Source organism: Polyergus mexicanus, unplaced genomic scaffold (assembly GCF_030449975.1).
Source record: "Polyergus mexicanus isolate NDT 795.1 unplaced genomic scaffold, iyPolMexi1.0 SCAF_2, whole genome shotgun sequence".
NCBI classification, from domain to species: Eukaryota; Metazoa; Arthropoda; class Insecta; order Hymenoptera; family Formicidae; genus Polyergus; species Polyergus mexicanus.
In genome coordinates this window covers 4132998-4149018 of record NW_027223322.1, presented here as the reverse complement: position 1 = coordinate 4149018, position 16021 = coordinate 4132998, and the positions used below count along the sequence as shown (strand labels likewise).

General features: G+C 33.5%; 2 protein-coding genes across 5 annotated transcripts in view; one reads left to right on the top strand and one right to left on the bottom strand.

The window, feature by feature from the left end:
• The window catches only part of LOC138944668 (protein gooseberry-neuro), a 60783-nt gene that overhangs the window by 40072 nt on the left and 4690 nt on the right, over positions 1-16021 (top strand). The window contains exons 1-2 of one of the 2 annotated variants that reach the window (XM_070315506.1): positions 10983-11654; positions 15660-15961. In XM_070315506.1, coding sequence (XP_070171607.1) covers positions 15835-15961 — 127 coding nt within the window. In that variant the 5' untranslated portion in view covers positions 10983-11654; positions 15660-15834. Of the gene's footprint in view, positions 1-10982; positions 11655-15659; positions 15962-16021 lie in introns of those variants that run through there. The other variant, XM_070315507.1, reaches the window with a different exon arrangement.
• Psgef (Protostome-specific GEF) overlaps positions 1-16021 on the bottom strand; it is a 52664-nt gene that overhangs the window by 35359 nt on the left and 1284 nt on the right. The gene's annotated exons all lie outside the window — the stretch shown is intronic.

The following is a 16021-nucleotide window of genomic DNA, read 5'->3' as shown; positions in this document are numbered from 1 at the left end:
TTATTATGTGCAATTTTTGGTGTGATTTGGTGCAATGTGATAATTTTATATATGTTAAATTTTACTTATTAATTAAAAATAATATTTTACTTCTTAGCTTCAAGAAGAGAAAGATATTTTCTTAAAATCTATTTCAAACTAACTCAACAAAATAATATTCCTTTTATACTTTTTTTTTTTTTTTTTTTTTTTTTTTTAACACAATTGTTGATCTATTTTCTGTTAGAAAAGTATCGACCTCAGCTTCTTGTCACACACCTCTACTATCAATTTTTCATATTTATCATTAGAGAGATCTGTTCTAATTAAAAACTTCATTCATTACAAAAGAGCTAGATGATTATATATATACATGGTGACATTGATTCCTTCGAAGCAAGATTTTCTTTTTATGATTAAGAATAACATCGTATTTAAACGAATGGCGTTCTTATTCATCTGCTTTTGCGATCTCTTTCTTTCCCTCTCTTTCTTTCTTTGTCTCTTTCTGCGGCTCTCTTCCAAGGCGGCATGAATATTGAAGGAGACAGATAGCGAGGCTGTCTCTCATGGGAGTGCCGCGCGCGCTTGAGTTGTACGCTACGAGGATCCAGCTTCCGTTACGAAAATAAAGTACGAGTCGGACGAGAGCGACGGAGCGTACGAGTTGACACGACCATACGACCGGAGAGAAAAAGAGAGAGAGAGAGAGAGAAAACGTTTAATATTGTGCTATTAATAAAATTACCCGAGATTCACCATTTAATTCTCAAATATTCACGCGAAATATTTTCGTCACATTTATCGGATGTTAAAATATTGTAAATGAGCAACATTGGTAATCAATAAAAGTTGATTTGAAAGAAATGAAGAACTCTATAATACTTCATATGAACTTTCAAGATAATTAGTCAATTAAAATAATTTAAAAGTAATCTATTATCTCATGAACTCGTAGATTTTTTTCTTAATTAATTTAAGCAATCATTTAAATAATCTCGGATAATCTTCCGATTTTCACTCATAAATCGCATTTTTTTCCTTCTTTGAAACACACATTATACACTCTATAATTATACAAATATATATTTAACATTTTAAATATTAAAGATTTCGTATTAATCTCGAATTATTTACGATAAGCTTGCGTGGATCCATGTAAAGAAATTAAATTTCGCTTTTATCTTTGGTCCTACGTAACTTTACATTGCATTCTGCTATTTATGTTTAATCTCACCCGATATTAGCTTCCTGGCTTTTCGGTTTACGTTTCATTCGCCATCTGGAAAATTGCGAGAATCGCATCCTTCACGTGGGAGCGAGTACGCTTTTATCTTCAAAAAAAAAAAAAAAAAAAACTTATTTTTCAAGATTATTTCTTTACTTTAAAGAGAACTAGTGCGGATATTATTTACATCGGAAGCTCAATTACCGATTTAATATAAATTCCATTTCCGATTAATCATGTTGTTTCTTTAAACTGCTGAAAACCAAACATTGTCCTGATATCTTTAAATAAGATTTCTTCTTAACAAACAAGCCAGAAAACGATCCCAAAATTGAATAAAGATTAATCATTTATAATTATTACGATAATTTATATATATCTATTTCGAAATATCTTAAAGACTAAAAAATTTAACATATTTGAGAATTTTAATAAACCATTTCTTCTTAACAAAAATATCATGGTAATATTGTCCAAATTATAAACTAAAGAATTTCTAATAAACTAATGATTTCTATATTTGCAGGTGCATACATAACAAAGCATACATGAAAAACGATTCGATTTTCATATTCTTAATAACGTTACGATCAATCGCAAGAAAAAAAAAACGATCTATGAAAAATTGATGGTTTCACGTAAGATTTATAACTACAGAACTTTTTCTTTTTTCCGAAGAGTCGGAGAGAAAACGTAGGGAGACGTTAATAAATTCCACCCCCTCATCATTCCGTCTCATCGTTCCCTCGTCAAGAGTGATCTTGCACAACGGAAGAAAGGCACAGAATGACGAGAGGAAGTGCGTGCGAAGGGGAATAAGTCCCAGAACGATCCACTATCGCTACAGGAGGTCCTCTATATTGGGCCCGATAACGAACTCGCATTCTTGAATCAAGTCCCGCATTGTCATCCAGCATTCATCATGTATCATAATACGATACATTATAGCGAGTATTCATCGTCAATGTATTGCATTATTCTGCCTGCATTATTATCCTGCTGTGCAAATCCGTCGCGCGATCGTGATCCTGTCTTCCGTTTTATCCTTTCCTTTTACCTGCCTTCCTTTCCTTCTCTTCTTTTTGCTTTCCACGACTCTTTTGCTCGAATAAGTAAAAGCACCTGGACTTGGTAATGTTCCTGGGGGAACAAGGTCGACTTAAGGATAGTCGAAGGAAGGACGCATAAGTATATTGCTAAAAAATATGCACATCTCAAGTTTCTATTGAATTTTATATAGAATGCTAGGAAACAATTACTTTATTAAAAATTAACGCACTTGAAATTACCTCTTCACCAAAAAAAAAAATAAAATAAAAAAAATTACTGTATAAATAAAATATTACTACGCAATTAATCATCTTTATACTATACTTGATAAATGAATTTTTTATCCCGCTTAATTATTATTAATTATAATTGTTGCACTAGACAGTGCAATAATTAATTTTATTATTAATTAAAGAAATCTATTTTAATGTTTGTAACATTTCTCTGACGAACTGTATTACAACATATCTTTATGGAAATTATTGAATTTCTTCAAACATATCCACACGTAACAATCTAGTGGATCATATTTTATATTTGGCTCCTTTGATTGTGTGACATATGTTGTACGTTTCGATGAATGATAAAAATATTGCAGCGTAATTCGGGGTTTTCCCATTTACAGAAAAAGGGAATTTCGTGCGAAAGTCGATTCATATCGCCAACATGGGAGATGGAAAATTTTTTTTTAGTATCATATAGAAAAAAGTATATCAGTCATTGAATAGCTATTTGTTACATCGGATGATTGAGAATACGCGATTCCATTGTGAAGAATTAACCACGGATCAAGGTATGTTGCTCCTCGCAAAGTGCTCGCGATTGATCGACGCTCATGACATATTAAGAGCAATGAATGCGCAACATTTTTTTCAGTCACCATATGGCAAAACTTTATAAAGACCGCCAAAGCAACCGCTTGTCGCGGCTCCAGTTCCGTTGAACTATATATTGACCTACTTTATAAAACTGCTTTCAGCATGATTCTTGCAATTTTTTCAATTCTAAAGAAGTACCGCCATATATTATATAATACAGAGTATCTCAGATTTATTAAGATACATTGTACCCCCTATCAGTTTTTTTAAGGGGGGGCATAAAAATCCTCCCTCTTTTTCAATCAAAAGAAGATATAAATTTTAAAAAAATTATCACTTTCATAAAGATTTTTGTAATAAGTATTTGTATACATCTCATAAATATATTCCCATAAATAGTATCTACAAGTTTTTGCTCTATTGTAAAGTTTTCAAAATGTAATTTCTTGCAGACGACTCTCTGTACATGAAAAACGATTCGATTTTCATTTCGATTTAAACAATTTCATATTAATTCAAATATACCGAAAATAACTCGATTATACACAGGAAAAATTCATATACATTAAGGTCACCGATCGTCGCTTTTACCGTGTATTGACTGAAAAAACGCCGCATGTCGGCTGCATGTATTGTTTCGCTCCGTTAATATTCCGTCAGTACACGTTAAAAATGACATCGGCGGGATAAGCGTGGACGACAAGGTGGCCCATAATTAGCTTCTTGATAATACCGTGGCGAGTGCCCTCCTACTCTCGAACGATTCACAAGGGGTCTGTCGCATTATACACGCGTATGCACGCCCCCTCCCTTTATACCAAGGTGGTCAACCCTTGACATATATTATGGAGAACGCCACACGTAGAATATTATGAATGCCTAATTTACTTTTAACCGCTGACCGTGTGGACCACCGTCGCCGCCCCCTACAACCAGGGGTTGGGGAGGGGGCTGATCGGCTGGCAGGGCGGCAGTGGCGGTCGACGGGTATAACGGAGTTCACGCTCTGTTAAATCGAAAAGGGGGGAGTACTACGTACCCCTTCGTGTTTTTATCCGCCGGCCACGAAAGTGCAGCACGTGTTGTAACTTTTCTGCTTTTGATGCTTTTGATATTATCGGTGCTTTGATACAAATGCTTTGCCGATACTAACTTCTTTAAAAATATTGATGCGTAGCAACAATAAATAACGTTCCCTTTTTTTTTTAAAGTGAAACATTGATGTTGATAATTTGTGTTGTATTTATAACTAGTTCAAATTCTGCCATTTGATATGCGTTTTGTCAGAAATTGAGACAAATTTTCTATCGTATTCAAATTTTTCGCAGATTTTTGCACAGAATTATATCTCAAAACTGATAACAAGTTTCACTATTTAACAATTCTAAAAAAAACTTTTCTAATTAATATTAATTTTCAATACTGATAATATACAGTTTTGTTGAATAATTTATGAGCTTGTCGACAAGAAGCATGTACGACGACAGGATCTTTACCGGGAACGGGCGCAGCGCGTAAAATTATCCTCGCTCTGTCATCTCGTGCGTGCGTGCGAAAGAAACGAATGCTGGAAAGAAGAAAGCTGAAACGGCGATTGCGCCTCTTTGGGCGAGACGTCGCTTTCTTCGCCACTAATTGGCGGGAATGACGTATGAGCCTTATAATTGGTCGAACGAGGGGTGGACCGAAAGATGGAACGTTCTTTCTCACCCTCTGCCGAGGTGATTTTTCAGCTTTTCTCGCTTTTTCTTCCCGAGAAAAACGGTTGCTGTGTTTTCGATTTCGTTATGGCTCTTACAAGCTTTTGCTCATTTTGAAAAATATGTTTTAAGAAGATTTTCCAATTTTCTGCTCCATTTCTCGCTTTACGAAACATGATAATTAAAAAAATGCACGAAAGTTTGATCGAAAAAATTAAATGAGAGGATTCGATTAAGAATATTAAAATAATCAAATAATGTATTTTAATTGAGTTTAATGCTTTATCTTACGTCTAAGTTATTTAATTTATTTACGTTTTTATCTCCATTATTATCAGAGATAAAATTTCTGTTTTACTACTTTTAATTCCTCATTTTTTATTTTATATATCCTTTTATTTTTATATAAGGGTGATAAGAAAAATAGCAACTAAATAATATCTCATTAATTTCTGAAGATTTTCAAATTTAAATTAGAAAACATTATTCTATCATATAAAAATTTTTGATTTTAATAAAATTAATAATGTTATAATTTTTATTAAAAGAAACATCAAGAAGTTTAATAATCAGTTTGAATTTGTTCTTGAGCAGAAATAACAGTTTTGTCTTTTTCCAAAATTTATGTACTGGCATTATATGTATAAACATTATCTTCGATTTTCTGGAATACAAACTTACAATCGCGATAAGATCCCTGCCAAAGGTACTGAATTCTTTCAGCGCTTTAATTCGATGGCGTTACAATGGCGAATGACCGCATTTGCGACCGATTTATTCTTGAAGCCGGTGTTTATTCGCGATCATGGAAATTCTCTGAATACTTATCTTTAAGAGAAAAATGTGAAACTTTTATAATTTACTTCTACATAGATTATAAATAATACCAAAGAGTTTTATTAAATGTTTAAAATTTATACGTAATATTTTTCAAAGATTTTCCTTCACATTTACTCATGTATTTCTTGAAGAAAATATTTTATTTAACTTTCAAAAAAATAAATTGTACTATAATTTGTTCATACGTAAATAATTGATTTTTTTTTTTTTTTAATAGAGAGAGAGAGACAGAGAATAAATGTATTATAAAAAAAAGAGAGACCGTGGAAAGAGAAAGAGAGAGAGAGAGAGAGGAGAGAGAGAGAGAGAGGGAAAACGTATTTTAAAAAATTATAAGAAGTTTATTTTGATTTCGAATTAAATTTTATAATTTAAATTTGCATAAATTTGATTTGGAAATTGCCTATTCTTTGCCATGAAAGTATAACTGCAATTGTAACAACGAGTCGACCGTTAGTGACCTATCAAAGTCATTGTCGGTACACTCTCAGACCCCCCTTGTCCTTTTGATCTTTTTTAACGCGATGGCTTCACGGTGGCCGCACGATGGTCACCTCGACTTTCCGCACCGTGAATTTGTCGTTCTTGGCCGAAATTTAAGGCGTCACGGTGCATTACGCATAGAAATTCCCCTTCGCGAGCTTGCAAAGAAAGACAAATTCGAAAAGAGACTTGCGACAATAAGTCAGTCTCTGGAGCCTCTGTTGATTCGTAACGTTTTCTAGCATCGCGTCATCATGTTTAATCGCGACGGAGAAATTGTTGAGTCTTTATATAATTAATTTACGACAAATTCAAAGTTTTTATTAAGGAGTTCATTAAGACTTATTAAAATATTCAGGACTTGTGTTAAGCAGTTTATAAAAAGTCGATTGAGAATTTAAAAGTCTTATCAAGAGTTTAAAAATCGCTATCATCGGTCTGAGACGGTTCGGTAAGACTAAGGGGTTGAGGTGGCGTAAACTAGGACCCAATATGCATTCGGTGCATACGCCAACAGTCGCAACAGCAATAAAACTCGACAGACTTTACGCGTCGACGGATGGCGCAAGGTGGTGACCGAAAGTTGACAACGGAGGCAAAGTGATCAGCCAAAGGATATGGAAATGTTATGGAAAAGAGCTTAAACGCCGTTTCCGCGTGCTCCCGCACATGTGGAAACGATTCTACAGGCCCACTGATCGTCGCGTCACGGTGGTCGAAAACCGCAGATGCGGTTTCACGCGACCCCTCCTCTCGCGTTACAGAACGTTGGACATTCACCAGGCCCCCACGACAACGTGGCCCCGAGACCTCTCACGGACTAGCAGTTCCAATCGTTCTCAAAATCGCGGTGATGGAAAAAAAACACGAAAGTAGCCGGGCACACTTGCTTCGCAAATCGAATCCAAATTTCCCACGACAAAATAAAGTTCGAGCACACGCGTGACATGACGAAAAATGAATTTTATACAAATAAAGTATCAAGGAATTATTTTTTAAGAATTGCTAAAAGGCACTGTTATGTTATTTTTATGCCATTGTTTGAAAAGATAAAATATAACTAATTGTGTGATATGTGAAAAAATTATATACAAAATATAATAATTCTCGAAGAAAGTGAAAGTTTCTGGGAGAAAACAATTTATTTAAAAAATCAAAGAAATTTTTAGATCGATCTGTTCGTAGATGATGAATAAGAAAAATTTGGCAATTTCTAATACAGAAATTACTTTAGGAATTTAATTTCATTTATGACGGGTAATAAAAAACATCACTTTTACTTTCCCCATCGAAAAAATGCGAGGAATTCGACTTTGCAGAGAGCGAACTCCTATCAATTCTCCTCTTAATCCGTCTATTTCTCACGAATCTCTACGTCGCGACAGATTTATGTCCCCGTATGACCTGTTTATATCCTCGCGCGTCCCGAGTCAGCGTGCGCGACTAAACGCCAAGATTTCTTGCAGGGATCTCGCGATCCCATCGCGATCGCGTAGCTCTGTCGGTGGAGGAAAGACGAACGAGAACTACGGGAGAACAAAAGTACCGGGACGACGACGGGTGTCATCGTAGCGGGAAAACGCGCTCCAGGCCCGCCTAATAATTCTCGGCGGGCGACGTGCGACGTGTACGTGTCACGGCGTCGCGACGCGCGCGTCCGTCTCGCCGTGACTGGAACAGCGCGAGAAAACTCGCGGCTTTATCTCTTTTTCGGGAAAACACGACGAATAACTCTAAACGTCGAAACGGAGGAATTCCACTCGAAGGAATCTCGAGTGATTCGACGCATTGAGATATCTGCATAGTGATTTCAATAGAGACGAGTAATGCTAGTGCAATGTTACTAATCGTGAAAATATGTGCTTTTTTTCACGAGTTTCAAGAAGATATTACAATAATATTTTGTTCAATAAGAAAACGGAAAATGTATAGAAGATAGAAATTAAATCAACTCTCCTTTAATATAAAAATATTAAAAAATGTTTAAAATATGTTAACCGATGGCATCTCTTGTATTGTTAATTCGTTATTTTATTGAGGAATATATTCTCATGTCATAAAATCAGACATAATTGTAAAAAATTGCGTTTAAACGTATTTGATTTAAACAATTTTTGCTTTTGTAGATAGATTATATAGATATTATATATTTACGTAATAATATTTGTGAATGCAAAATCTGCAAATCCGTCAAATCATCTGTTAAGAAATGCGAAAGATGAATGCAACTTAAGATCGTTCCTTTGACGCGAAGTTACAAATCTGACGAATCTCGTTTTTTCGTTGAAAATGAATAAGATTGTTCTGCAATGGTGGCGTTTATAATTGAATCGGTTCGTACAATGGTCGCGTGGCCCTTCGCGGTTTATTATCGCCGAAATAATCCGGCTTTAACAGCTTTCGAAAGTGCTCGACGAACGTTTTATCGAGTCGGAATAGCGAGAGGAGCTGTGGGTTCGTATAAAAGCCTCATATATAAATAAAATCCCGGAGCGAAATAATTATTGCATGTGTATTCACTCGTGTGTATCTACCAACGTCGTTTGCATCTCCCGTATACATAGGATGACTCCAAAATCATGCACGGTGTAAGAAAAATAGAATCGTAGTTTTGCGAGTGCTTGATTGTCATTTTTTAAATGTTTGATCGCTTCATTCTTCGCGATATATCAATATTAAATTACTATTACGTTATTAAAAATTATATGCTTGTAATATATAAACATTCCATTTCTCTGGTAATATTTATCTAAGAAAATGTCTAAAAAAAAAAAGAAGATAAAATCCTTGAAACTCGAGTTCTCATTTTTAATTTTTAATTATTAAATAATTTTAATTATGCTATTTTATAGCATGTTATCCATTAACATTTGACATTGAAATTACCGTCGCTCTTCTTCGTTCGGCCATTAATGTCGAGAGAAAGAGTTCGTAACTTTGCAACATCCCTTATAGCTTATAGCGCGGTCAGCTGTCGGCACTCTGTCGTCCGGCTTTTAACGCACTTTCGACCGTTTTGCGCCGTGAAATTACCATCGCTACTCCACTCGCTACTTTTTCTACGTTTTGACGCCGCGAAGGAAACGCTACGAAGAGCGTCTCGCAGTTCGCGGTTTGCCTGATGGCATCGCGTTCGCGCATTCTAATTTTATAATCGAAAGCGTCAATCTATGCCGAGGATCAATTCTAGAGTTTATTCCCCAGCTCTTCTTCGTATCGTCGAAGTTGGCAAATTCTTTCGATTATTAACAATCGAGATACATCGATCACGGAAAAAAATAAACTATAAATTGTGATATATAAATGTATGTGTATCTATTTATCCGTTAATATCTTTTCCACTTGAAAGTGTTTCGCTGCTGGAAAGAGGGATTTCAAAACACTACACACTATAAAAGATCCTAAAAATATTTTTACTATGCCATAAAGTTTCTCTCGTTGGGGCGCGACTATACTTTCAAAAAGTCATTTCGGAGTTGGCATATTGATCGAAGTGTATCTAAAAGAGGAGAGAAAACTTCTCAGGAATTATACTTTGATATTCGATATCGATCTCATATCGAGAACTGGATCAACCGTCCGAGTAAATAATGTTTGGGGTGCAGCGACAGATTGTGAGAGGGATCACGAGTAATCTTTACCCATTTCACGAGCCAAGGGTAGCTTTACATTTTTTTTTTTTTTTTTCCCGAAGAGCACACATTTTTTTGCGATTCTAATATTTATATTAGACCCATTTCCGCGGTCACAACATTAATCGTGCGCCTTGCCGTCTTGATCTTTTTATAAAAGAATTATGAACTTTTGCTTTATTGACGCATTGAATAAATAGAGTAAAAAGAACGGGGTTTTTTGGTGTGAGAAAACTATACCGATTTTTGACCTGAGACATCAGTTTTTCAATATCTGAACTATAAATGCTAAATGGAAAAAATAAGCGTTTATGTGTATTGATCAAGCGTGAATATATGTGAATATATGATCAAATTAAAATTTGATGAGGGTCTTGGACAAAATTATAATATAAATTAAGAATCGAAAAATTGCCAAAAAGATTTCTAATAATTTATAACTTTTTGATATTTTAGCTCTGTTCTAAAAAAAATATTTAAAAAATACAAACGGACGTCATTATCTCTTTCAACAATATTTTTATGCTAAGATCTTTATTAATATTTAATGATTTATTGTCAATTTTAAAATCAGAAGATTTATTTCTTAATTAAGACGATAAAGGGCAGAAGCTATCACTAACGAGAAAAACGGATAACAAGATCCTCTGCTTATTGTCAGCGTTTATTCTTTCCGGATCGTTTTGAATGACTCGACGTTATATATCGAACATTATGGAGGATACACGACACCCCTGCGTAACGAGATACCAGCCGCTAGTACAAGGAGAAAGAAGATGAAGAAGACCTATGTTCGGGATTTATAAAAATTGCTGTTGGAACCATGTCCTTGAAAACGGAAACCGTTACGGAAACGCCGGCGCCTATACATCATTGCTAACGCATAATTTTTCATTATAACGTTAATGATAAGCATCCACATAATTTATTTGTTTCTTCATTATATTATTATGTCAAACTTCCACGGATGTTAATTAAATGTCCTTTGAACGACGATCGATTTACTAAGATCTGACAATGTATTTGGATTTTATATTAATTGTAAACCATCAATATAGCTGAGAAAATTCTTGTAGAGCTTCGATCAAACTTAATCTCTTTATAAATCATTTTTAACTCAAATTGTATTATTAGACTCTTGATCTTTAGTGTTTCATTAAAATAACTTAACGTTCTTCTCATCATTTTTTCTTAAAAAAAAAAAAAAAAAAAAAAAAAGCTCTGGACTCTACATTCAACCGTCATACAAACCTGCAGAAAACATGTTGCATTAGAGCAACTTCGACAAAAATAAATCGATTGCCTCATCGCGCTCTCGGATGCGTCGTCGTCGCGACACATTTTATAATAAAAGCGCGTGTACATACGTCCTTCCGCCTCTGATACTCCTAGTTTGCGTAGTGAGAGAAACCATTTAGAAACCAATGAGCTTCTAATGAAGGTGGAGCTTGTGACGAAAATCTCCACCTACTCTTAAAACGCTCTATTTCCCTCTGCTTGCCCGCGAGGAACGACAGCACGAACTGGGAGAAGATTGAGGAGAACGCAAGACGAGAGATGAGAAGACGAAAGAGCGAGAGAGATAGAGGTGAAGAAGCAGATGAGGACCTTTAAGTACGTCTTAACTCGGCAAAGTCAGTTGGCATCTCGCCGCTCCGAGCAAAATGATGCCTTCGTTCTCGAGCGCGATCCCGCGATCAAGCATCTCAGTCAGCGATGCCTAGTTAACATCCTTGTGTGACACCAACGTAAAAATTATGTACTTCAGAGTTACATCCTATCTATATTTAACGTAAACCAGACTGTGCACGTGTATCGATTTCTTGAGTCTGCAAGTGAATGGAGAACTTTTGCCAAGTTTAGTTTATGAAATAGAAATTGGACAGAGCGGAACAAGAAGGTGAACAAAAGTGTTTGATCTCAGGTATGTCAGAAAGTTCTCCGCTCAAAGTTAGGAAATATACGATATGTCTAACAAAATTGCGAAAAAAATATTAACCACCAATTTAAAAATTCATATCAAAGATTTAAAGATTAAAGGATCTCGTGTTCTTTCGTAATAATAAAAACGAAATTAAGCCCAAATCCCTAAACGTAGATTAATATGTATATTTTCATAATTATATATCTTCATTAAATATTGAACATTAATAAACTACATAGATTGTAATACATTAGAGTCAAAAATTTATATGTTGTTATTTTTCTTTTTAATTTTGATTCATTTATATAGCATTTTTATTGGTAATAACTATCTTATTGACGTCAAGTATTAGTGAGCGAAAATATAAAATATATATATATACACTCATAGTATAATATTTTCGTAATCGAGGTGAACAAAACTGAGGTGATTAAATCATGACCGTTGTCACGCGATAAAATGCCAATTGGCGGACGCCGCAGTTTAAGAGTTAATGAGCTTAATTGACACTCGATAAAAAAGAATTGTCTCAACTAGGTCATAAGTGGGCTAACATTACATACAAGTTATAAGATTTTAAGAAATCAGTTATTGTTCAAGAGAAAAATTTAATCGCGCACACACACACACACACATACATTTATATACACATCATTATTCGCATATACTGTTTTGTGTAATTATCTCCAAGAATATGTATAATTAAATTTAATTATCTCATTAGCAATTAATGCTAAAAAATAAAAAGGCAATAGATATAATTGCAAAAAACTTCACTCTCGAAGAAGAAAGCTTGATGAAGATCGAGATTCTATGTATATTCATGCAATATATAATTTAAACGATTTTTTCCGATCGGAAAAATCGCTATCCTAATTATTATCCACGCTTAAAAATTTGAGTCATGCGAATCCGTAGGAGAGACCGGAAGCACACGACGAATCTTAATTGAATACGAATGCACGCGCGGATCTTGGCACGTCGATTGCGCTTATAAATATCGAAATTAATATATTTTTTGGCAGCGGAAATATCCGTGACAGATGAAATTTATCTGGCGAATCGAAAATTAACTGATCGTTTATTAACATGCATGTGAAATTGTCGCGATAAATGCGATAAAAATGAGCTATTATTTAAGAGTAATTTACAAGCAGATGATTCAATCTCCGAATTACCACACTTGCGATTAAAATTTTGACAAAAATAATTTTAGAATTGATATAAATATATATTCGCGATAATTAAATATATATATATATTTTTTTTTTCTTTCAGCCTTTCCTTTCAAAATTAATTTCTCTAAAAAAATTAACAAATATTTCTTGTGTCAAAACATAAATTTACATGTATATAAAAGTATAATTTAATTAAATATTTTTTTGTTGTATAATTTATTAATACTTCCTCGTAAGATATTTTCGCAAGAAATATTTTATAAAAAAAAAAAAAAGAATGTTATAGTTTTTTTCTTTATTACTTTACTCTTTATTATTTTATTACTATACTTATTCTCTTTTGCTTCTAATATTAATAATAATTAAATTAAAAAACGCATTTTTTTTAACTAGTTACATTTATTTATTTCCATTTTTTAACTGTGTATAGCAACTTTGGATTTTGTTATATATTATCTTCTATTTTTAAATCGTGTGGAAACTGTGAGAATATATTTCATCATGGAAACAATATTAAATTATTAAATAATAATATTAAATTATTGTAGCTTATCGATGGCACTTGTATTGATAATCTACAGTTGAATCTATTAAGTTTTGAGAGATAAATAAAGAGAATTATCACGTTTGCATACGCGACCAAGGTATGAACGAGTTTCAAACAGTCGGCGAACATACTTTGCGACCGCTGGCACGTGGCCCTAATTGCACCGTCACGCTCGAGCTCGGAAATGCTTTAATTAACATTGCCCGAGACAAATTACGCATAAACGAGTGCTGGGTGCACCCGTATCTCTCCCGCCGCCGGCGTAAATAATTGTCTTTTAACGATCGCGTCTGTCAAATCGATGAAACGTGTTATATGCAGTCTTTTACGGGAGGATTCAATAGTTTAATGTACACCCACAGAAAAGATTTCCGGATCTAATCCTATTACTCTTCAATCTATCATAAAATAGGATCGATATAGCGACAATCATATTTATCATTGAAAAAGGAATATTTTAATCTTAAATGGAAAATTCTTAAATCTAGAATAAAATGCTCTTGGTGCTATCCCGTTAATTTTCTCACAAAGATGAAGATGGAAATTTGTAGCAATCTAACATCAAGTTATTCTAAATGCAAGAATATATAAGCTTAGATTTGTATATGTTACTCTTGTCTCAAGATAGTAAGACAATCTTATTTAATTCGAGAGAGAAGAAAAGGAATTATTGATTTAATTTTGAAATTGTTTTATTTTTATACTGCATAAGGTTGTGATACGATTAAATATGTCAAGAATATTTTTTGTCTCGTTATCAGAAATCCTTTCTGAGAGTGTACATATAACAATCTAAACAACTTGTTTTTTTTTCTAATTTTAGACGATTAATCTCTTGCGATTGAAAGAAATGTTTATATTAATTAGATTAGATTAGATTTAATTAGATAATTTGATTTAATATTAGATAAATAGATTTAATTTTATTAGATTCATGTAAAAGTTAATTTTAATAAGTTTGTCTGCTTTTGGCACTAAACCTTATCAATTATCAATGTTATTATATTTCTGCCTCGGTCAAAGTATAAATAGACTTACCGTTTTTTTCTGATGTGTTGCGTATTTCTATTTAATGTATCGTATTTATTGTTAGTGCTAATTGCGGACAGCCAATTCAAAATTTTAATCGATACAAGAATTGCATTCAGGATCAATGTGAAATAAATAAAATGATCAGATTTAAAGGTAAATGTGTAACTAGATAATATAGAAATGACAAGTTAATTTACTCAAAGAATGTTACAATGAAACATAAGTTTAATTCATAATTTCAATTATTATAATTTTATAATTTATAATTATTTTATAATTATATAATTTTGACATCACGTTTTTTATGTATACAGTATCTTATAGGTAGAAAAAGGAACACAATTATTGAGCTTTGGTTTGCCAAAAATCGCAAATAAAAAAAGGAACAGAAAATTATATTATATCATGCCACTGACTTTTTTAATACAGTTTGATAATTATATTATTAAAGATTATAATAAATTAAAGTGCGTGTGCTATTGTATATATTAACAAGATTAATTATATTAATTTATATTACAATAGGCAGACAATACGCATATAACTTTTTCTCTCTTTCTTCCCAGAAAAGTATAATGGATAAATAGAAACTGAACACAATATAGAAAAATATCGCAATGCTTTTTTCAAGCTCGATAAGATTTTTCCCCAACGTAAAATCTGTCGCGATTGATTTTATTATTATTGATTTTATTATCATTTGAAAATTAATTTGTCTTCGTAGAATATCAGATTAAACTTTACCTGCACGTGGAAGCACCGTATCGTGCTTCTCACAATATTTACATCGTAAATCTGATATTTGATTTTAATATGATTTAAAATAGAACGATACAAACGTCTGTTGCGGAACATACGTCTGTCTCAGATTCATCTCGCACATATTCTCACCGGCATTCGTGCAAATTGGCTCGTCTCCTCACTCTTCTCATATTTTGAATTTTCTCTACTGCAATTCCGAGCCTTGCTAATATTAAGTTTCTGGCTGATATTTTGAGATCGTGGCTGAATAATCATGTCGCGTGAAATTAAACCGCGAATCTGGTCGCGGCTTTGTCTCTCAGACTGCATCGCGTTTCGACCAGAGTTCAGAGCAATTTTCATTATTCTAAAACAGAAAACAAAAATAATTGATATAATTAATAATAAGAGATCTAATTTTATATTATCAATATGTGTAAGAATCTAAAAGTTATATAATTATATTTGTGCGTATCATATTTTACGAAGTTATATCTTCCTTCGCAGGTGAGACTTCATCTCGCGGAATCAAGACGATATTCGCGCGTTGACTAAAGATATAAATACGCTACAAGAGGAGAATGTTAAAAGATTAAGAGTCTCCCGCCAAAAGCGGAGAACTCGTAAATGAAATCGTATTGATTATCATGCCGATGAGGGAAGGTGCGAAAAAAGAAGAAAAATGTTAGACGCAATGGATGCGGAGCAAAGCGCGAACAATAGCGTGATAGTATCGCAGTTTGCGAGTTCGCATACGCCACAGGATTTCACGGTCTCACGCCTACTGTCCACGTCTACGCAATCCTTGGGTAAGGACCCGAAAATATTATTATGTCATTATGAAACGATATATATTTTTATTGTTATTT